The sequence below is a fragment of the Bombina bombina genome, chromosome 4 (assembly GCF_027579735.1).
Source record: "Bombina bombina isolate aBomBom1 chromosome 4, aBomBom1.pri, whole genome shotgun sequence".
Lineage (NCBI taxonomy): Eukaryota > Metazoa > Chordata > Amphibia > Anura > Bombinatoridae > Bombina > Bombina bombina.
The window spans coordinates 947,527,433-947,551,928 of record NC_069502.1 but is presented as its reverse complement, the minus strand read 5'-3'; the positions used below and the strand labels follow the sequence as shown (position 1 = coordinate 947,551,928).

The 24,496-nt window shown below is 35.3% G+C and overlaps 1 protein-coding gene across 1 annotated transcript in view; it reads left to right on the top strand.

Annotated features, from left to right (window-relative positions):
* Positions 1–24,202, top strand: part of MALL (mal, T cell differentiation protein like) — a 28,917-nt gene extending 4,715 nt beyond the window's left edge. The window contains exons 2-4 of the mRNA XM_053709291.1: positions 15,333–15,503; positions 20,876–21,022; positions 23,599–24,202. Of these exons, the coding sequence (XP_053565266.1) occupies positions 15,333–15,503; positions 20,876–21,022; positions 23,599–23,661 (381 nt within the window). The 3' untranslated portion in view covers positions 23,662–24,202. The remainder of the gene's footprint in view (positions 1–15,332; positions 15,504–20,875; positions 21,023–23,598) is intronic.
* Positions 24,203–24,496: the final 294 nt, after the last annotated feature.

The window sequence follows — 24,496 nt, the reverse complement described above, 5'->3', positions numbered from 1 at the left end:
GTTAATGAATTCTGTTTGTTTGTTACCTTGTGTTGGCTCCTTATCACTGTATTTTTGAGTTATCACAGATTTCACATACAGTCTTTGATTATTAGGCAAAACTGCCACTCTTTGCTCAACCTTTTTATAAAAAAGAAAAAAAAGATTTTTTTTAGACATGTGCGGTTCGAATCGTTCCGAATCGAAATTCGGACGAATTTGTTAAATTCAGAGATTCGGATCGATTCGAGTTTCCGAATTACATTAGTACCGAATCTACTGAATAAATCCGAATTAGTTCAGATTTATTTGTTACATTCGGATGGCCATGAATTACATGAATTACACTAGTATTGTACAGTATATTAGGTTATATCACTCTGCTATGGGTTACACCTAATATACAGTACATAATACTATACACAGCACATCCCACCTATCACATACTGAAATTCCGAATTTCCGAACCGAACCGAATTTAGACGAATTTATTCGAATCCGAATTAATCCAAAACTAATCCAAAACGAATTAATTCAAATTTTTCCGAATTCGAATTGATCCGAACCCGAAATTCTAAAATATCCGAATCCATCCAAAACGAATTTTTCCACCGTGCACAAGTCTAATTTTTTTTTTAGCTGTGCATGTGACCTCTTTGCTCCACGCTTCACATGCACAATAGAGGAAAATGCACAATGCATTGTTCAACAGAGTAAAACACTGCACAGATGTCATAAACCAGGCTGGGCAAAAAGTGGAAAAATGAACCTACATATGTGGAACAAGCAAAGCTGGCCTCTCCTTAGCCCTGCAGACACTAAACACAGCTACACCCATTGCTTGCTTTTCCACACACTAGGTATGGATGGCAAACAATGATCTCTCTCTCCATAGCACTTGGTGAGGATGCCCCCTCAGCACCATCATAATTTATAGTATAGTACAGAACTACATGAAGAACGTCACTACTTGTGCACAATCATGACTTAGAGCTCAAGAGATATCTGTCATGAACTTTGCCCCATAGAAGACTATTATGTGAGGGATTTTGTGCTATCCCCCGTGCAGATGTCAGTGCGCCCTAGACCACTGTCTGAGCGATCAAAAAAATAACTTTGAACTTGTAGTATAAGCGCAGAAATAGTAGCACTGTAGCTCCACTTGGAATCTAGGTCTTGAAGGGATACTAAACCCAATTTTTTTCTTTAATGATTCAGATGCAATTTTAAGCAACTTTCTAATTCACTCCTATTATCATTTTTTCTTCGTTCTCTAATTAACTTTATTTAGAAAGCAGAAAATATAAAGTTTAGGAGCCGGACCATGTTTGTTTCAGAACTTGGGTTACGCTTGCTTATTGTTGGCTAAATGTAGAAAGCGCTATCCAGGGTGCTGAACCTAAAATGGGCCAGCTCCTAAGCTTTACATTGTTGCTTTTTAAATAATGATAGCAAGAGAACAAAGAAAAAATGATAATAGGAGTAAATTATTAAAATTTCATGCTCTATCTGAATCATGAAAGAAAAAAAAAATTGTGTTTAGTATCCCTATAATCTTTTAACATTGCGCAGTTTTTGGCAAACAACATTTATTTTTATTGGGAGGATTCCAGAGAGATGTCAGTTTAGCATTTTCTCATCTGCCCCATACTCATGGTTTAGTAAATTGATAAAACAATAAAATAAAAATACAAACTAATCTGTATATAGATTAAACTATTTGTGGTAGCTACATAGCCATTTTTGAACAACACAGACTTTTCTTTTACTGCTCTGTTATGTTTTTTTCTTTTTTGGCTGCTTTTACTTTATCTTTCAGGAGTCTTAATATATGTGAAAAATAATAATAGTAGTTCTGACGTATAATCTGGTCATGTCAAAGGGATTGTCACACTGGTTACCTCTGCCAATATCAAACCTGTTTTCTAATAGATTGAATTGGCTTTGAATTTAATCTGTGCAAAAAACTCATTGAGAATACTGGCATAGTCAGAATTGTGTTGCAATACAGCATCAAGAAAGCCAAACAATGGGCTTGTCTTGTCTTATTTAGCATTTGTCTCCCTTTTGTGCATCTGTCATTACATTTGTCCACCTGTTGCTCTTGTTCTGCATTCCACTGCCTGGCAGATATTTAATATTACTCATTGTCAAAGTTATTTAGAGACACGCCTTGCTTGTCGCACCCAAAGGGAGAGCACAAGAGCTTTCTGGGAGGGGTAATCATGTTGTACGTAGGTTTTATGTTGAAGAGGAATCTATTATATAAGCGATCACGCAAAATGTATACAAAAGATAAATAAAGAAATGGCTCTATGCTCAAAATAAGTGACTTTGTACGCCATATGTTTTTTTTCTTTAGCAAACAGATTAATTTTATAAACAAAAGCTTTTGCAAAAATATGGTGAACTCTTGATAAACTGAAGCCTCTCCTTAATTAACCCCTTTGTTTCCATGGGATAAAACAAAACATGCATTGCAGGCTGTTTTGGCAGAGTTTAGAATTACTCATCGTTTTTTGCTGTGTGAGAAGAAGGGACTAGTGATGTCCAGTTCATGAACGAACCGTTCTTTTGAACTGTTTCTTTGAATCTGCAGCTCTGCCTCGCGCATATCACACTTTCCAATAGGTGAACTGATGAATCGGTTCATGAACCGGTTCAGTTACACGAACTGTCTGAAATGAACCGATTCATCTAGATGAACCGAACTTTCCATCACTAGAAGGGACGTGACTGATGGAATAGGATCATTCATGAGCTGGTCTTTGGCTGTGGTTTAACCCTTTGAGTGCTAATGATGGCTCTGAGCCGTCTCAGAGCTTCCCACTCTGGTGCTAATGACGGCTCAGAACGGTCACTAGCACTCTCCCACCTTGAGGGATATCTGGGTGCTTCCACCCGCTCCTACCCCAGCGATCGTGCCTGTAGAGTGACAGGCATCGCCGGGGCTTCCCGTTTTGTGTGGTGACGTCACGCGCAATAACGTGATGACGTCACAGCGCAACTTTATTTATACTTAACAATGTTAAGTATAGGAGCAGGGGGCATGCTGCTTAGAAGCCTGTATATCAGGCATCTAAGCAGCTACAGACCCCCAAGATCCACCATAGGAAAGGTAATTGCCTAACCTTTCCAAAAGTGTAAGTATTGGGGGTCTGAAAAAATTTAAGTTAAAAAAAAATTGTTCAAAAAATAAACATTAAAAATAAGGGTTAAATAAGATGGTTTTTTAATGAGAACTGTAAATTCAAAATTGCACAAAAAGTCAATAAACTAGATATAGTACAATATTTTTTGTAATATATCTCAAGAAAAAACTTTAAGTTTTTAAAATATACCTTACTTACAAGATCAATAGTCTTTTTGTTTTTCTTTGTTGCTGAGAAATGAGTGCATTTTATAATGTTGCATTTTTGAAAGGTTGTTTTAGTGCTTAGTAAAAGTTTTGTGAAATTTAAAGGTTTGTCCCTATTCACCAACAGATATTATTTGTAAATTGGTAAGCAACTGATCTTTACTGTAGACATTACTACATCTTATATTTGGGGATCAGTTTTACACAGACATACATTTCCTTAGCTTGAATAGAAACTTTAACCTAAAATATACATCAAATAAATATTGTAATTTCCCCTTAAACACAAATTTGACTTGGTCCTTTAAAATGTATTACCTAATACAAAAATGCATAGATAGAATTAACGTCATAATACCTTCTGTGAATTAAACACATTAAGAAAAAACTGCTGTTATATCAATTTATATCACAAAACAAAATATTGTTGTTTTTTTTGGGGGGGTTTTCCGCTTATAGTCATAAAAATCAAGTCATATGAGAATCATATCAATGACCTTTTAAATGTACACATAAACATTACAAGTGGCACGCTAACCAATATCGCGACTGCGCTAACTTGCGTGCGTAATACAAGTTGAAAGTAAATGTGCTCACTCCAGCGCAAGCTAAATGAATGCACGTTGGGACCTAGCATAAACAGTAAGAGAAAAAAATAAATGTGCACCAACCACAACATTTGTGCATTAAAATAAAGTGTTACACTTATATGTACACTATCTGAATACAATTATTACTATAAATATTAAAAAAGTTTTTGTAAGGGCTTAAATGTATATGGTATATGACAAGGTATTTAACTGGATAGGGCTATAATGTGTGTCTTAATATGTCTAAGTGTGTATTTATAAGTGCAGATATGTATAAATATGTGTATTTATGTGCTTATATATGTATATACATGTATATACCTATATACAGTACACTTATATATATCATTTGGAGTCCTTTCCACTCAAATACCTTAAAAAAGTTGAAAAAAAATTATAATCAATTTTAATATTTAATAACGGGTTTTAATGTGTTTTTTTACTGTAAATATTTAACATTCCAATGTCCTTTACTTAGAAGAAAAGCTTCTTAGAATTTGTAAATATGTATTTCTATATATATCTGTATATATAGTATATATCTACATCTATATATTCATATAAATAATTATATATATATACACATGCATTATATATTTAAACATAAAAATAACATTGTCTTCTATGTGAAGAATATTGGAATGTGAAATATTCATAACTACCTTCGGGTTTAGTGCTCTACATCTAAAACGGTGTCATGTGAGTGCGGGAGCAATAAGTGTTAGTTTTTCTTTTATTCATCACGATTCACTGATCTACAGAGGGAAGAAGTTTACACGCTCGCAATATCTAAAGTCTTAAAGTTATAGTGCATCAGGTTTCACTTGCACGCAAACAATTTACTTTCAACTATACGTGCGCTAACCCGCTTGCGTTAACAGTTTACTGTGAGTGGTATTTACGCGCGAGTGAAAAAACTATTTAGCACACCACTTCTGGCACAAAATATTCTATTTATGTATGTTAGATCATTTATTTTAGTGTGACCATATTTTGTTGGCCTTATTAAGTGGGCATGGAACTTTAAAAGTGCAGTTTAATAATCTAGAAAAATCAGTTTTGCTGGCTATAATTTTTTATACCACATATGTGATAATTACAAATTAACTAATTGCACACACTTTTATTTCATTTTCTTTTGAACTAAATAATGGACAATGTGTCAAAAGTCTGTTTGGATACTACATTTCTGAGCTTTGCTATCTGTATAATTATTAACATATTTTTAATATCAATCTGATCAGGAGTTAAAGGGACATAAATCCCAAATGTTGAATCACTATCTGTAAAAATCTGTATGTAAAAAAGGGAAGATTTTTTATCTCAACATTTCTTCACTAGCCAACAAACACTGTAAAAGGACATCCAATCAGGATGCTAGCCCTGGAACTTGCAAGGGAACATGCATCTGGTATGTGCATGCAGATTCATGTTATTTCCCTACTCAGTTTAAGGAACATTACAATAAAATCTCATGAAATCATAGTACTTACAGTAATTAATATGTGTCTCTTAGGTATAGTTTGCGTAAAATATTGTTTAAAATAAAAATATTTTTACATGTTGCTTATGATTCCAAATGATGTTCAGGATTACACCCACATTTTTAAATTCTTAATTGAAAATAAAGTAAATTCTGACTGTATATCTGTGTTTAGATTCACAAATAGGCTTTGGTCAATTTAATCAGATGCTTGCCATTAGATCTATTGACTAGACAGAAAACAAATGTGAGAAGAACATAAAATATAGCTGAATAAAAAAAATAGTTAAGATTATAGGCAGGTAAATGTATAGCTGGGGAAACAATTTATACACAGATTTCCCTGTATAACAGGTTGTGGCTTGATAAAGAATAAACAATAACTAGTTAAAATATTGCCATTCATTCCAAATTGTACCATAACTTAGACTTATAGATATAATTGGTATTAAAAAGGGACAGTTTACCCAAAAACGTTCTCCCCTTTAATTTGTTCCTAATTATCCATTTTGCCTGCTGGAGTATTAAATTGTTTACAAGTAACTCCTTTACCCTTATTTTGGCATTTCAAATAGCTGATTTAGCCGGTGGTATCCCCACCTTTACTGAAAGTTCCTATACTTAAAGGGACAGTCTAGTCAAAATTAAACTTTCATGATTCAGATAGGACATGCAATTTTAAACAACTTTCCAGTATACTTTTATCATCAAATTTGATTTGTTCCCTTGGTGGTATTTTTAAAAAGCTAAATCTAGGTAGGCTCAAACTGATTTGAAAACTGCCCTTTTTTGCTCAGTGCATTTTGAAAGTTTTTCACAGTTAGACAGTGCAAGTTCATGTTTGTCATATAGATAACATTCTGCTCACTCCAGTGGAGTTATTTAGGAGTCTGCACTGATTGGCTAAACGGCATGTCTGTCAAAAGCACTGAGATAAAGGGGCAGTCTGCAGAGTCTTAGATACAAGGTAATCACTGAGGTAAAACATAGGGTATATAAATATAACTGTGGTGGTTATGCAAAACTGGGGAATGGGTAATAAGTTATCTATCTTTTTAAACAATAAAAATTATGGTGTAGACTGTCCCTTTAAGTATAGGCAATTGAAAAGCTATGTAAACACAGCCAGCAGAAGAAATTACACTCCCAGTGGGGTGTAGCAGAGTTACCTAATAAAATTCTAATTTTCCATTGTTCTCTCTAAGTATTGGTCTTTGGTCTACAGACAGATATAAGATAAGGAAGCATGTGTGTTTGTACACAAAGTAATTACATAATGAGATCTGATTTTACCTGCAAGCTCAACCCAGTGTAATAGGTTGTGGTTTCAAAGCACAAAAACAGCTATTTCACATACACAAATAAACCTGAAATGCAATTTCTCATACATGGTATACTCTGCAGCTAGTATAACAAGTCATTGGAAATACATTAAGGGAAAATTATTTTACAGTATACTGTCCCTTAAAGTCATATTTTGAATAATCACTTTTGTATCAAATTGCGTATGTCACACCTTCAATATAACAAATAAAAAAATGAATACAGGATGTTCTTTAAAGATATATAAAACAGTGCTCCTATAGTAGACAAAAAATATGTTAAATCAAAGTAAAAATAAAAATAAACAGATTTTGTTAAAAACAGTAAACAACTTACTTCTTTCATTGCGGCCACTACCTACCACTACCTACAGTTAGATAAGCAAGCAGACATTGCAGAGCTTACATTCCCTTGTCACATGCTCTTTGTAGCAAAATTTCTCTACTGAACTGATTGCAGCTAGATTAGATGTCTCCTAGCAACACTTTAAAGGAAAAAATGCTACCTTGCCTTCCTGTAGAGACCCCAGCCCTCATGTGGGGCTGTGACAGGAAGTAATGGACACTTCACAACAAAATATAAAATAATAAAAAATAAATAAAAGGTAAAATTCTTTTAAAATGAATAATAATACATATTGCAATGATTTTTGTATTTGTATATTTTGTGTTTATATCCCTTTAACTAATAGCCCAGTTACTTAGATTAGCAGTTCTTTTTTTTAACAGTCGCATATTGCTGTAAAACGTCCTGGCAGATTAAGTCATTGGAATGTAATAATATACCCTGCATATAACTAAGTCTCCTTCTAGCTTCAGTAAAGGGACATTTAAATCAATCATTTAATGTCCAAACAGTGCAGGAATGCACCTATTTACTCTGCTGATCTGCCTCTAATATATATATATATATATATATATATATATATATATATATATATATATATATATATACAGTTGTATAAAAAGGTTAGGCACCCCTGACAATTTCCATGATTTTCATTTATAAATAATTGGGTGTTTGGATCAGCAATTTCATTTTGAGCTATCAAATAACTGAAGGACACAGTAATATTTCAGTAGTGAAATGAGGTTTATTGGATTAACATAAAATGTGGAATATGCATCAAAACAAAATTAGACAGGTGCATAAATTTGGACACCCTTGTCATTTTGTTGATTTGAATACCTGTAACTACCTAGCACTGATTAATTGGAACACACAATTGGTTTGGTGAGCCCATTAAGCCTTGAACTTCATAGACAGGTGCATCCAATCATGAGAAAAGGTATTTAAGGTGACCAATTGCAAGTTGTTGTTCTCTTTGACTCTCCTCTGAAGAGTGGCACCATGGGGGCCTCAAAACAACTCTCAAATGACATTTAAAGCAATCCTTTAATGTCCAAACAGTGCAGGAATGCACCTATTTTCTCTGCTGATCTGCCTCTAATAAATATATATATATATATATATATATATATACAGTGTATATATATATATATATATATATATATATATATATATACACACACAGTCGTATGCAAAAGTTTAGGCACCTTTGACAATTTCCATGATTTTCATTTATAAATAATTGGGTGTTTGGATCAGCAATTTAATTTTGAGCTATCAAATAACTGAAGGACACAGTAATATTTCAGTAGTGAAATGAGGTTTATTGGATTAACATAAAATGTGCAATATGCATCAAAAAGAAATTAGACAGGTGCATAAATTTGGACACCCTTGTCATTTTGTTGATTTGAATACTTGTAACTACCTAGCACTGACTAATTGGAACACACAATTGGTTTGGTGAGCCCATTAAGCCTTGAACTTCATACACAGGTGCATCCAATCATGAGAAAGGGTATTTAAGGTGGCCAATTGCAAGTTGTTCTCTTTGACTCTCCTCTGAAGAGTGGCACCATGGGGGCCTCAAAACAACTCTCAAATGACCTGTAAACAAAGATTGTTAAACATTATTGTCTAGGGGAAGGCTACAAAAAGCTATCGCAGAGATTTAAGCTGTCAGTGTCTACTGTGAGGAACATAGTGAGGAAATGGAAGACCACAGGCACAGTTCTTGTTAAAGCCAGAAGTGGCAGGCCAAGTAAAATATCGGATAGGCAAAGGATGGTGAAAACGGTCAAAAACAGCCCACAGACCACCAAAGACCTACAACATCGTCTTGCTGCAGATGGTGTCACTGTGCATCATTCAACAATTCAGCGCACTTTGCACAAGGAGGAGCTGTATGGGAGAGTGATGTGGAAGAAGCCTTTTCTGCACACACGCCACAAACAGAGTCACTTGAGGTATGCAAAAGCACATTGGGACAAGCCAGCTTCATTTTAGAAGAAGGTGGTGTGGACTGATGAAACAAAGATTGAGTTATTTGGTCATAACAAGGAGCGTTATGCATGGCGACAAAAGAACACAGCGTTCCAAGATAAACACTTGCTACCCACAGTAATATTTGGTGGATGTTCCATCATGCGGTGGGGCTGTGTAGCCAGTGCCGGTACTGGGAATCTTGTTAAAGTTGAGGGTCGCATGGATTCCACTCAATATCAGCAGATACTTGAGAATAATGTTAAGGAATCAGTCACAAAGTTGAAGTTACACCGGAGCTGGATATTTCAACAAGACAACAACCCAAAACACTGCTCAAAATCTACTCTGGCATTTATGAAGATTAACAAGTACAATGTTCTGGAATGGCCATCCCAGTCCCTAGACCTGATTATCATTGAAAATCTGTGGGGTGATTTGAAACAGGCTGTCCATGCTTGGCAACCATCAAACCTAACTTAACTGGAGATGTTTTGCAAGGAGTAATGGTCCAAAATACCTTCATCCAGAATCCAGACACTCATTACAGGCTATAGGAAGCGTCTAGAGGCTGTTATTTCTGCTAAAGGAATCTCTACTAAATATTAATGCAATATTTCTGTTGGGGTGCCCAAATGTATGCACCTGTCTAATTTCGTTTTGATGCATATTGCACATTTTCTGTTAATCCAATAAACTCCATTTCACTACTGAAATATTACTGTGTCCTTCAGTTATTTTATAGATCAAAATGAAATTGCTGATCCAAACACCCAATTATTTATAAATGAAAATCATGGAAATTGTCAGGGGTGCCTAAACTTTTGCATACGACTGTATATATTCTATTTTATTGATTATAAAATATGTAGTCGAAATACAAAATAGTTTTGAAAAAAATTGGAAACAAGACTGTGTATTTAAAATAGGACCCTGAGATAAATGTATACATTTCGAATCATAGAAACATATAATTTGACAGCAGATAAGAACCAAAAGGCCCATCAAGTCTACTCATATAACATGTTACTGTTTTCTTATTATAGCCTTATGCATGTCCCAGGCATTTTATAATTCTTTTACAGTCCCTGTATTTACCACCTAAGTTTATTCTGTGAATCCACCACCCTTTCTATATTAAAAAAAATAAAAAAAATGCTTCCTTACATTTCTCCTGAATCTTCTACCCTCTAACTTAAGATTGTGACCTCTTGTTTTGGAATTTCTTTTTTTGTGTAAAATGATTTAAACTTCCACTGTATTAAGTCCCTCCATATATTTGAAGGTTTCTATCATATCAGCTCTTTCCCTTCTCTCCTCTAAACTATGCATATTTAGATCAAAGAGTCTGTCTTTGTATGTTTTATATTTTAGTCCATGTACCAGTTTAGTAGCTCTCCTTTGGACAGTTTCTAGTTTATTAATATCCTTCTGAAGATATGGTCTCCAGAACTATACACAATATTCCAGATGAGGCCTTACTAGCGATCTGTAAAGTGACATAAGAACCTTGCTATGTCTGCTACTATTACCTCTCCCAATGCAACCAATAATTTGACTAGCCTTACTAACTGCACTAATTCATTGTTTCCCAAATATTAAATAATCTAAAATAATAATTTGAACATTCCATTCCTCTTTAGTTACAGTAAGTAATTGTACCATTGAGACTATAATTGGCTCATTTGATTCACTCCTCCTGCAACATTAACTCCTGTCAAAGTAGCAAATGAAAAGTTTTCATTACCACTTAGGTCTGTCTTTTAAAGGGACATTGCATTTATTTTACCTGTATTGATATAAAAAAGTGTTTTATGAACATTTTAACTGTAATTTTAGTAGCAATATTTCAATTGTTTTGCAGTCCAGAGGCTTACCTTTTAAATACATTTATTTGATAGAATTTGTTGCAGCCAACTAGGGATAGACATTAACCTCTTATGCCTATTGGACATAGCTACTACGTCACAGGGTACTTTGGCTAGTGTACCCTGTTAATGTAGTAGCTACGTACAATCTCCCTCATGCTGCAGTCCTGACTGTCAGCTCTAACAGCTAAGACTGCAGCCAGAGGGAGAAGACATCTGATTTTAAATAGTAAGGGAACTATGATTGTTACCATATGAAGCAGATCGCTGATGCAAACAGTGACACTCTGTGTGACTGTTTACATCAGTCTGGGGTGGTGCCTTTGGTGGTGTGGGAGGTTCAGGAGGATCACTACACTGCAGAACATTTTTACACGGAGGGAGGGATCAACTACACTATGGAAAAGGGATTTTTAGAGGGGAGAGGTGGCCCAAAAGCAAGATCGCTTAGAAGGGGGAGGCGGGGAGAGTGAGGGGGGCCCCAATACTACAGAAATGTTCTCTAACTAATTAATAAATTAATTAAAAATATGTATATATAAACATGTATAAACTGGGTACTGGCAGACAGCTGCCAGTACCTAAGATAGCGGAGACCATTAGGAGGGGGGATGGTTAGAGATTTGTTTGGGACGGATCATGTAGGTGGGAGGGTAAGGGGGGTCCTACACTGCAAAAAAAAAATAAAAAAATAAAAAAAACAAACCTTCATACTGCTAGCTATAATGTTAAAAATTCCCTGGTAGTATGGGCATGTTTTTCTCTGAAATTCCCGGTCCTTAAGGGGTTAAGGAGCTACTGCACTGATCAAGCAATCACTTGGTAGAATGTTGCAGATTTATCATTCTGCATTCCAAAGAATAGGCTCCAGCCATTCTACCATGGCCAGTATTTTTAAGATGCAAGTTAATGTTAAAAATAAAGAATAAATATAGCCATAAATGGACATACTGTAAATGCCCTGCTTTGGTGAAATTGCTTCTAATGGTGTGGGATGGAGTGTAATTAGAAATAAATTGTTATTTAAAATCAGCTTTAGTTTCTGATTAATGCTGCATAATTATTTATGGAAATGTAAGTTAAGTAAGTTGTGTTGTGACTTGTTTTCTTGCATGTAGATGCAATACAGTGTTCTCACTAGAATCTATTAAGAGCCAGATTACAAGTGGAGCAGTATTTACAAAGTAAGCGTTTTGCGCTTTTCTGAGTTACAAGGGCCGCAGCTTTTATTTATAACAAATACATTACAAACCATAAATAACCAAACATATTAAACCCCCAAAATAGTGCTTGCCCCATAGCAGCCAAGATAAATAATTCCCACCTACTCCTCTCCTGCAAAATCACGAGGTACCCATTCAACTGCTATTCCACCAGACACAACTTTTATCCACCTTGCAGGCCCCACCTATCCCCTCCTCTTACAGCACATTTCATCTATCCTATTCATACACCTATACAGGGGTCAAACCCCTTCCTTGCATGGGTCTCATCCAGGGCTTCCTATACTAAAATAAAAAAATACTTGTTTATGGTGGTCAATTAATTTGCACGGAAAAAGTTAAAGGAATAGTCTAGTCAAAATTAAACTTTCATGATTTAGATAGAGCATGCAAGTCCTATTATCATTTTCCCCCCGTTCTCTTAGTATCTTTATTTGAATTTAAGCTTAGAAGCCGGCCCATTTTTAGTTCAGCGCCTGGGTAGCGCTTCCTGATTGGTGGCTACATTTAGAAACCAATCAGAAAGTGCTACCCAAAAATGGTCCGGCTCGTAAGCTTACATTCTTGCTTTTTCAAAGAAAGATACAAAGAGAATGAAGAAAAATTGATAATAGGAGTAAATTAGAAAGTTGCTTAAAATTACCTGTTCTATCTGAATCATGAATGTTTCATTTTGACTAGGCTATTCCTTTAACCCCTTAACGACACACGTCTTAAAGGGTACGTCTTACACAAACTGGTCATTAAAGACCAATGAAGTACCCTATACGTCGTTAGGGGTTCAAAGCGGCTGGAAGCGATCCTGATTGCTTCCAGCCATTTTCAAGATATTGCCATGATGCCTCGATATTGAGGCATCACTGCAATACCTTTTTTGGCACACCGATGCAGAGAGGGCCTATCGTTGGTGGGTGGGAGCCGTAGCAAGGAGGCGGGTGGGCGGCCCATCGTTGGAGGGATTTCCGGTTCAGAGCATGCAAGTGATCAGGAGCACGCAGGGGGTGGTCACTCATGCACGTGTGTGTGTGCACGCTCCATTTAGTCCGGTAAGGTAGGGAGATGTAGAGGGAGGTGGAGGTAGAGGGAGGAAGAGGGTGGGAAATAAATTCTAAAGGGATCTTGGAGGGTAGGGGGTCGGGGGCAGCTACTTTACAGAAAGTGAAGGGTTTCAGCAAACTGGGCAATTAGTTTTGAGCAAACTGGGTACTGGCAGCTGCCAGTACCCAAGATGGTGGAGAATAGGTAGAAGGGAGAGGGTTAGAGAGCTGTATGGAGGGGATCAGGGATATTGGGGGCTAAGGGGAGACCCATCACTGCTGAATAAAATATATATAAAAAAAATACAAAAATTCCTTTTATTTTAGTGCTGCCAGTACTTAAGATGGCAGTGACAATTGTGAGGTGGGGGAGGGAAGAGAGCAGTTTGAGGGGGGTCAGGGAGGGATCATGTGGTGGGATGTGTCAGGTTGGAGGCTGATCTCTACACTAAAGCTAAAATTAACCCTACAAGCTACCTAATTAACCCCTTCACTGATGGGCATAATACAAGTGTGGTGCGCAGCAACATTTATCTTCCTTCTAATTACCAAAAAGCAACGCCAAAGCCATATATGTCTGCTATTTCTAAACAAAGGGGATCCCAGAGAAGCATTTACAACCATTTGTGCCATAATTGCACAAGCTAATTGTAAATAATTTCAGCGAGAAGCCTAAAGTTAGTGAAAAAGTTAACAATTTTTTATTTGATTGCATTTGGCGGTGAAATGGTGGCAGGAAATATACCAAAATGGGCCTAGATCAATACTTTGGGTTGTCTACTACACTACACCAAAGTTAAAATTAACCCTACAAGCTCCCTACAAGCTACTTAATTAACCCCATTCACTGCTGGGCATAATACAAGTGTGGTGCACAGTGACATTTAGCGGCCTTATAATTACCAAAAAGCAATGCCAAAGCCATATATGTCTGCTATTTCTGAAGAAAGGGGATCCCAGAGAAGCATTTACAACCATTTGTGCCATAATTGCACAAGCTGTTTGTAAATAATTTCAGTGAGAAACCTAATGTTTGTGAAAAAGTTAGCAATTTTTTTTATTTGATTGCATTTGGCGGTGAAATGGTGGCATCAAATATACCAAAATGGGCCTAGATCAATACTTTGGGTTGTCTACTAAAAAAAAAAAATATACATGTACAGGGATATTCCGGGATTTCTGACAGATATCAGTGTTACAGCGTAATTATCGCTAATTTTGGGGATAAAAATGGTTTGGAAATAGCTACTTGTATGTATTGCCCTATAACGTGCAAAAAAAGCAAAGAACATGTAAACATTGGGTATTTCTAAACTCAGGACAAAATTTGTAAACTATTTAGCATGGGTATTTTTTGGTGGTTGTAGATGTGAAACAGATTTTGGGGGTCAAAGTTAGAAAAAGTTTTTTTTTCCATTTTTTAATCATATTTTATATTTTTTATAGTAAATTATAAGATATGATGAAAATAATGGTATCTTTAAAAAGTCCATTTAATGACAAGAAAAACGGTATATAATATGTGTGGGTACAGTAAATGAGTAAGAGGAAAATTACAGCTAAACACAAACACAGCAGAAATGTAAAAATAGCCCTGGTCCTTAAAGGTAAGACAATTGAAAAATGGCCTTGTCCTTAAGGGGTTAAGTTAAAGCTGTTTACATCTGATGGCCTAATTATCAAGCTCCAATTGGCCGTGAATCTGCAGAGGGCGGTATTGCACAAGCCTTTCTTGTGAACTGCTTGTGCAATGATAAATGATGACAGCGTATGCTTGTCGGCATTTATCGATGTGCAGCGGACATGATATGCTACATTGTATCATGTCCGCTCGCACTTTAATAAATATGCCCCTTAATGTACAATAAACATGAAGTGCATAAGTGTGTACAACTATAATGCAGTTATGAAATATTCCCTTTTATACAGTACAGAGAGAATACAATGAGCATTATGTCCCTTTAAACCAAACCTTCCATGTATATATGAGCCTTTGTGTGCACAGGTTTTTATGATTACCCAGTGTTATATATTAAATTGTATCAGCATGTTTTTACATACATTTGGTGTATTACTTACAATAATTCTGTCCAAAAACGAATTCCTCATAATGTTTACCTGTTTTTTTAAAATCTAACAGATACTTGGATCATGGGTTTGGATCCTGGTAGCCGCAACCAGAGTATTTTTTCCTGTTATCCAAGGATGGGTCATGTACGTCTCAGTGTCTTGTTTCCTCTTCTCATTAATACTGCTCATGGTTTACGTGTTTGGATTCCACAGAAACAATTGCGGCACATGGAGAATAGTGGTAAGATTGCCTTTATTTTATATTAGTATTTTAAAACATGCACAGAGTACTTGTATTTTAATAAAAGTAAGTTATTACACTTCTTCATAATGAGCTATAAATAGGCTTTACAGTATTTTTTTTCTCTGTTACATCTAAAAAGGACTCTAAAAATGTAATAAACATTTTAATGAATGTTCCTTTGCTGAACCCCCCCCAACTTTTTATGACCATCAATAAAGATATGGGAGTTATTAGCCAGGAAGCTTCTATCTAATGCTTCTTTGTACAAGAATAATTTCCAAGTTTATATAGTGTACTCTCATTTGCATGAAAGAAACCTTTCAGCTTAAAGGGACAGGAAATCCCAAATTTTTATTACATAATTCAGATAGAACATACAATTTTTAACAAATTACAAATTTACTTTTATTAACAAATTTGCTTCATTCTCTTGTTATCCTTTGCTGAAGGAACAGCGTTGCACTGCTGGAAGCTAGCTGAACACATCAAGTTAGCCAATCACAAGACAAATGTTTGCAGGCACCAATCGCCAGCTAGATCCCACTAGTGTAGGATATGTGCATATTCATTTTCAACAATAGACACCAAGAAAACAAAGCACATTTTAAAAGAGATGTGAAGTGTATTAAAATTACATGCTCCATCCGATTCTTGCAAGTTTAATTTTGACTTACCTATCCCTTTAATAAATATTTTTGGAATATGTCTATTTCCCATTTCTATTACACAGCACTAAAAAACAGGTTTAGTAGTTTGAACCATAATAGTTAATAATACTTTAACAAAACAAAGCAGACGTGCAAATTTGTAACATTTACATGCATTTACAGATCCTGTTTTCACAAAGTGATGTGGTTGCATTTATTGGTTTTCCACATTTCTAGCAGATAACCTTTGTTGTGCAAAATATCATGCATTGGTCTTAAAGGACCACTAAATGCAGTAGAACAGCATAATTAAAATGTGCAAAATAAAAAGACAATGATTTAACACCTACTCTGAATTTCATTGAAGCAGTAGTTTTTTTTTGTCAAATGTATTTCCCCCCCCATTTTCCGGCCCCCTGTATCATGTGACAGACACCAGCCAATCTCAGACTAGTATACTTATAACCTGTGAGCTTATGCACATGCTCAGTTGGATATTGTTCTCCAGAAAGTGTGAAAATAAAAAGACTGCAAAATTTGATAATGGAAGTAAATTGGAAAGTGTCTTGACTTGACTTTGACTTGAGTGTCTCTTTAAACAACTGTAATTGGCTAGAAAAGATAGATGAAATGAACGTCAATACATTTTGAGCATGATTGCTTCTGAACAACGCGATTACTTGGCAGCATAGTGAACAAAGAAAGCTGGGACAATGGTTTCCATACCTGCCTTTAGTGAGCCGTAACAGAGCAGGGCTTGAAAATACCGTAAACTGTGCACAAGTGTTAACTCCAAATAACTTAGCCACTGATTAACTTTTTTAATATACCTGATTCATGTGATTTGTATTTAGTGTCATTACTTCTCTCATTAAAGTTTAATGACCTTTTAAGGTTACTTTAGTGTTGTGAACCTCTGCCTTGCAGCTAGGGATGGTCGAATGTTTCGCAACTTTTGAAAAATGAAACAAATTTTTACACATTCGTTGGTTTGTTTAGAATTTCAAATTCTAACATTCGTTTAATGTAATAGTATTTATAATGCTTTCTTTAAATGTAATTTTCTATTCAAATTTTCTAATAATTCGATTTGAATTATGCAATATTCAAATTAATTTTTTTTAATTTAAATATTTGTAATAGTATTTCTAATACTTTCTTTAAATGTAATATTCAAATTATACAATTTTAGAATTTGAAAATTTTTAATTTATACAGGTGAAACTCGAAGAATTAGAATATATGCAAAAGTTAATTTATTTCACTAATGCAACTTAAAAGGTGTAACTAATATATGAGATAGACTCATTACATGCAAAGCAAGATAGTTCAAGTCGTGATTTGTCATAATTGTGATGATTATGGCATACAGCTCATGAAAACCCAAAATCCACAATCTCAGAAAATTAGAATATTACATGCAATCAATAAAAAAAGGATTGTACATAGAACAATATCGGACCTCTGAAAAGTATAAGCATGCATACTGTATGTACTCAGTACTTGGTTTGGGCCTCTTTTGCAGCAATTACTGCCTCAATGCGGCGTGGCATGGAAGCTATCAGCCTGTGGCACTGCTGAGGTGTTATGGAAGACCAGGATGCTTTAATAGCGGCCTTCAGCTCTTCTGCATTGTTCGGTCTCATGTCTCTCATCTTTCTCTTGGCAATGCCCCATAGATTCTCTATGGGGTTCAGGTCAGGTGAGTTTGCTGGCCAATCAAGCACAGTAATCCCACAGTCATTGAACCAGGTGTTGGTGCTTTTGGCAGTGTGGGCAGGTGCCAAGTCCTGCTGAAAAATGAAGTCAGCATCCCCATAGAGCTCGTCTGCGGAAGGAAGCATGAAGTGCTCCATAATCTCCTGGTAGACGGCTGCGTTGACCCTGGACTTAATAAAGCACAGTGGACCAACACCAGCAGATGACATGGCTCCACAAATTAACACAGACTGTGGAAACTTCACACTGGACTTCAAGCATCTTGCAGTGTGTGCCTCTCCATTCTTCCTCCATACTCTGGGTCCTTGGTTTCCAAATGAGATGCAAACTTTTGCTCTCATCAGAAAAGAGGACTTTGGACCACTGTGCAACAGACCAGGTCTGTTTTTCTTTAGCCCAGGTAAGACGCTTGACAAGAGGAATATGTCATTTGAAGCCCATGTCCAGGATCCGTCTGTGTGTGGTGGCTCTTGATGCACTGACTCCAGCCTCAGTCCACTCCTTGTGAAAGTCCCCAACACTTTTGAATGGCCTTTTCCTGACAATCCTCTCCAGGCTGAGGTCATCCCTGCTGCTTGTGCACCTTTTTCTTCCACAATTTTCCCTTCCACATAACTTTCTATTAATGTACTTTGATACAGCACTTTGGGAACATCTAACTTCTTTTGCAATTACCTTTTGAGGCTTTCCCTCCTTATGGAGGGTGTCAATTATGGTTTTCTGCACAACTGTCAGGTCAGCAGTCTTTCCCATGATTGTGATTCCTACTGAACCAGACTGAGAGACCATTTAAAGGCTCAGGAACCCTTTGCAGGTGTTATGGCTTAATTAGCTGATTAGAGTGGGACACTTTGAGCCTAGAATATTGCACCTTTTCACAATATTCTAATTTTCTGAGATTGTGGATTTGGGGTTTTCATGAGCTGTAAGCCACAATCATCACAATTATGACAAATCACGGCTTGAACTATCTTGCTTTGCATGTAATGAGTCCATCTCATATATTAGTTTCACCTTTTAAGTTGCATTAGTGAAATAAATTAACTTTTGCACGATATTCTAATTTTTTCGAGTTTCACCTGTATATTTGTAATAGTATTTCTTATGCAGATGGACTATATATCTGTTGTGTGTCTTTTCATTAATCTTTATTGTTCTAATATTTCCAAAGATTTGCTGCATCAGTTCAGTAAAACTGGATTTTAAAACAAATATCTGATGCGTGTATATTTTATTTAATTAATAGATCTGATACAACTTTGTGATAGTATGTGATATGCATAATTTCCATTAGGGATGGGCGAATGTTTTGCAACAATTAAAAAAATGAAACAAATTTTAACACATTAGTTAGTTTGTTTTGAATTTTGAATGTTTGTGCAACATTCTAACATTCGTTTAATGTAATAGTATTTGTAACGCTCTCTTTAAATGTAATATTCAAATTATGCAATATTCGAAATAGAAAGATTTGAATTGATATATTTGTATTTATTATGTATAAATTTACTAAATTCCCTACCACATGAACTATTGAACTTCTGAATAGTATTTGTTAAATCGAATGTTACATTCGAAATTTTGAATGTGGGCATTCAATCTAATTATAAAGATTCGAATTCGAAAGTGACATTTGTAAACTGTAAATAGCATTCGATTATAGAATTTTAAGACTATTCGTTCTTATCAACATTCGATTATGTAAATCGAATTTTGACAATAACATTTGTTCTAACATTCGAATTTGAATATGAACACATTCGCCCATCCCTATTTACAGCATATCTACTGCTCTAGAGAATTTGCTCCAAAGGCTAACGCAGGAAATTAAGGGGACATAACAGTAAATAATTTGTTGAAGTATTAATTCTACCTGGCTTTTCAAGGGGAATGTCCCTGAACTACTCTTGATTTGTAACACCTTGTTAACTGTGCTAACAATATTACAATGTTTAATGATTTTTAAAACATTTATATTCTATGCATATCATTTTGCAATAGTGTCTTTAAAGGGTCAGTCTACCAAAATATTTATTTTTATAAACCTAGTAAATCCCTTTATTACCCATTCCCCAGTTTTGCATAAACAACACTGTTACATTAAAGGGACACTGAACCCAAATTTTTTCTTTCGTGATTCAGATAGAGCATGACATTTTAAGCAACTTTCTAATTTACTCCTATTATCTTCATTCTCTTTGTATCTTTATTTGAAATGCAAGAATGTAAGTTTAGATGCCGGCCCATTTTTGGTGAACAACCTGGGTTGTCCTTGCTGATTGGTGGATAAATTCATCCACCAATAAAAAAAGTTCTATCCAGAGTCTGAACCAAAAAAAAGCTTAGATGCCTTCTTTTCAAATAAAGATAGCAAGAGAACAAAAACATTTTTATAATAGGAGTAAATTCGAAAGTTGTTTAAAATTGCATGCTCTATCTGAATCACGAAAGAAAAAATTTGGGTACAGTGTCCCTTTAATATAATTTTTACCTCTGTATTTACCTTGTATCTAAGCCTATGGAAACTCCCCCCTTATCTCAGTGCTATTTACAAACTTGCATTGTAGCCAATTAGTGCGGCTTCATAAATAACTCCACGGGGTGAGCACAATGTTATCTATATGTCACACACGAACTTGCACTGTCTGGCTGGGAAAAGCTAATAAAATGCACTGAGATAAGAGCCTGCGGGGGCTTAGAAACAGGCAGAGATTTAGAGGTTTAGAGGTCATAAAGTATATTAAAATAAAAATGCTGGTTGTGCAAAGCTGGGGAATGGGTTCTAAAGGTGTTATCTATCTTTTAAAACAATAAAAAAAAATCAAGTAGACTGTCCCTTTAAGTCAGTGTATCAATGTAAACATTACTGCCCGTTAGTACCAACGCATTTTTTCATGAAGATAATGTTGGTATATGGAAAGTGTCTAGAAAATTATTATGAAACGTTTTATATTATGATACAGCCACTGATTACTGCTCTGTTGTGGGTTTTTTTTTATACAGGATGTCATTTACCATGGAATTGCTGCCATTTTTTATCTGAGCGCTGCTGTCCTCCAAGCTAGCGCAACAATAACATGTAACAATGCTATATTTGCTTCTCCGCCTAACTGTGGAATTGTTAACTATCACTTGAATGCTGCAGCTTCAGTAAGTTATTTACATGATTTTTTTTCATTTGTATTAAACTTGCTAGCCTGATAACATTTTTGAAGCTAACAAACTTAAATTAGTAAACAATTGTTATTCTATTCTTTATGTATAGTGGTTGAAATGAGTATTTAAAAATGTATTACAGTGCTTTTTGAATAAACCATTTTTTCTCCTATGGAGGTTACCTGTATTAGCCAATAGGCAACAAATACCTAGGTATAAACTGCACTTCTGGCTAGTTTCACTTTAAATAGCTTTTACTTATAGGGACATGAAACTGCTGCACACAACTTCAACAGAATAGTTACTATTCATCATGCTATTATATAGTCGCCATCTTCACGCTCGCGTATTCTTGCACTGTATGATAAAAGTGATGAATATTCACAGATCAGTGATATTGTCAGCTTTTTCAAGCACTTTGGGTTAGCACACACAATATAGAGAGGGTAGTATAATTTTTGCTGTTTTTATACGCAGTATAAAGAGTTAAGGTAATAGAATGAATTGAAGATAGTTACAGGCACAGGTGGAAATTTATATGTGTAGTGAGTAGTTACCATGCTATTTTGGTTATGCCCATTAGTTTAGTGTCCCTTTAAAGGGCATTAAACACATGCTACTGTTCTGTAAACATAGTGTTTTGTCCTACAATTCCTAATGAGGCCAAAAATCAAAATCTCTAACCTACGTCTTCGAAATGCTGTAAATTCCTTATATTAGCTATTTGATTTGCAGCATTTTCAATTTACAGAATTTGCTTTTTGGCCTTCTAGGGAGTGTGGGACAAGCAGAATTTTTAGACAGACTCAAGAGTTTAATGTCATTTTAAACTTTAAACATATTTAATTTTAACCTCTGTTATTTCACATACATGATTCAAACATCAGAATAGAATTTCTCTTTAAAGGGACATTAAACCCAAAATTTTTATTTCATTATTCAGACAGAGAATACAATTTTAAACAACATTCCAATTTACTTCTATTATCTAATTTGCTTCATTCTTTAGATATCCTTAGTAAAAGAAATAGCAATGCACATGGATGAGCCAATCACATGAGGCATCTATGTGCAGCCACCAATCAGAAGCTACTGAGCCTATCTAGATATGCTTTTCAGGAAAGAATATCAAGAGAACGAAGCAAATTAGATAATAGAAGTAAATTAGAAAGTTGTTTAAAATGTTATTCTCTATCTGAATCATGAAAGAAAAAATGTGGGTTCAATGTCCCTTTAAGCTTTGCGGTGTTAAAATAATGAACCACATGTAACAATCTGGACATCAGTAAACCATTCACAAATCACAGACACACATTCTGAAATATATAGATGAACTAGAGTTTACAAATACATTTATAGGTTCTTACTAGGGTTTTTAATGTATATCTATAGTAACAGGCATCACATAAATAAGGATTTCATAAAATATAGATTATTATTTACATGCTACAAAGAACTAACTTTATTTTACAAAGCCACACAGAAACTCAAATATGATTTCCACAAATGTATTTCTCTACTATATTTACATAAGCCTTACTGCTTTTGTCTCCAATAGCAAACGTGTTGCTTTAAAGGGACATGAAGCCCTATTTTTTTCTTTCATTATTCAGATAGAGGATACAGTTTTAACCCCTTTATGCTGTTAGGTCGTCCCATGTTGTTCTAACAGCTCTGGGCTTTTACTCTGTTAAAATGGCATGGAATGTCCTACCTTATACAGCGTTGCGCAGCTTCACCCTTTGACGAGGTCAAGAATCAGCCTGACTGGCGGGCCTAGAAGTGTAGGCAATCCCCCATGATCTCATCCCGGCCTTGAAATAATGTGATCGCATCATCATGATTTCATTTCCGAGTTCCAATGCTAGCACTATTGTACGGGCATGAAGTGGTTGAACAACTTTCCAATTTACTTATCTTTTCAAATTTGCTTTGTATTCCTGGGTAGACTCAATAGCAGCAATGCACTACTGGGAGCTAGCTGAACACACGAGGTGATCCAATAACAAGAGGCATACATGTGCAGTCACCAATCAGCAGCTAGCCCCTCAGTAGTGCATTGCTGAGCCTACTTAGGTGTGCTTTTCAACAAAGGATACCAAGAGGACAAAGCAAATGACATAATGCAAATAAATTGAGAAGTTAAAAGTGATGGTAATCTATGTGCATACGCTATGCTGCATGTGAATAACATATTAAAATGAATGGCACTTTTATTCATTAATTTTGTGTCATATGCGGGTATAAGAGGATAACAACACTGAAGCTTTTTAAATCGCGCCATTGTCCCTCGTCCGTCTATTTTCATACCTTTTTGTTTATGTGTGTAAATTGCGCAAGTGGGCATCACTATAAAGTTTGTAGCCAGCGGCTGCATCTGAATAATGAAAACAAAGGTGGGTTTCATGTCCCTTTAATAGCAAGTAGTAGCCATAAATCTTAAACCTTGTTACTTGTTACTGTAGTTATGCCCAGCAAATTAAAAATAATAGACAACCATAGCCTTGAGTTCTATACTTCAATGAGAAAATATAAACATGACTTCTAATGCTTTCATTTTATTTGTGCAGGTCTTTGCCTTCCTGACAACTCTGCTATATGTCCTGCACAGTTTCCAAGGCTACGTCCAGTGAAATCTTTTGCATAGATGATATAATGAAATACAGAGACCACTTTAATGGATACCAACAGATGGCAATGAACACTTGAACAGCAGATAAAGATAAATAACTTGAGAACTAAAGCACAATATATATATATATATATGTATATATATATATATATATATATATATATATATATATAGTGTATACAGTATATATATATGTAAATTGCTATAAGTTATTCTTAAAATGGTCAATTTAACCAGGCTTCAATGTTACATGCTTCCGAAATATAAATTAACACTGATAATGCTGAATAGGCTAAAACGTGAACTAAAATTATAAATTTGGCCTATAAACATTATCTTAGCATATTACATAACATACCATTATCTGGTCTATTAATGATAATGATGGCGCGTTAAAGTATTAAGAAAGAAATCCAACCTTATTTACGTTTCACTGTATTATGCTCTTTGTGTCATAATTGTATTTATTTTTCATACATAAATTGCTTTAATTCTATTCTGGGTTGTATATTAAACTCCCTTTACTCAGGGTTTACAAAGTAGTTCTGTTGGTTTTGTTGTGTTATGGAGGGACGTAAAACTGATTATATTTGTGAGACTTGAGGATTTTTTTTTTTTACCCTGCACATTCGCGGCCAATCGGCCGCTAGCAGGGGTGTGTCAATCAACCCAATCGTATCCGATCGGGCTGATTGCTGTCCGCCACCTCAGAGGACAGCTGCATTCAGCACCATTCGTGCCTTAATAAATCGGCCCCATAATATTAAGATAAAGAGATCTACCACTTTTGTAATTTTTATTATCAGACATAGCTAATATTGTCCAATGCAGGTTTA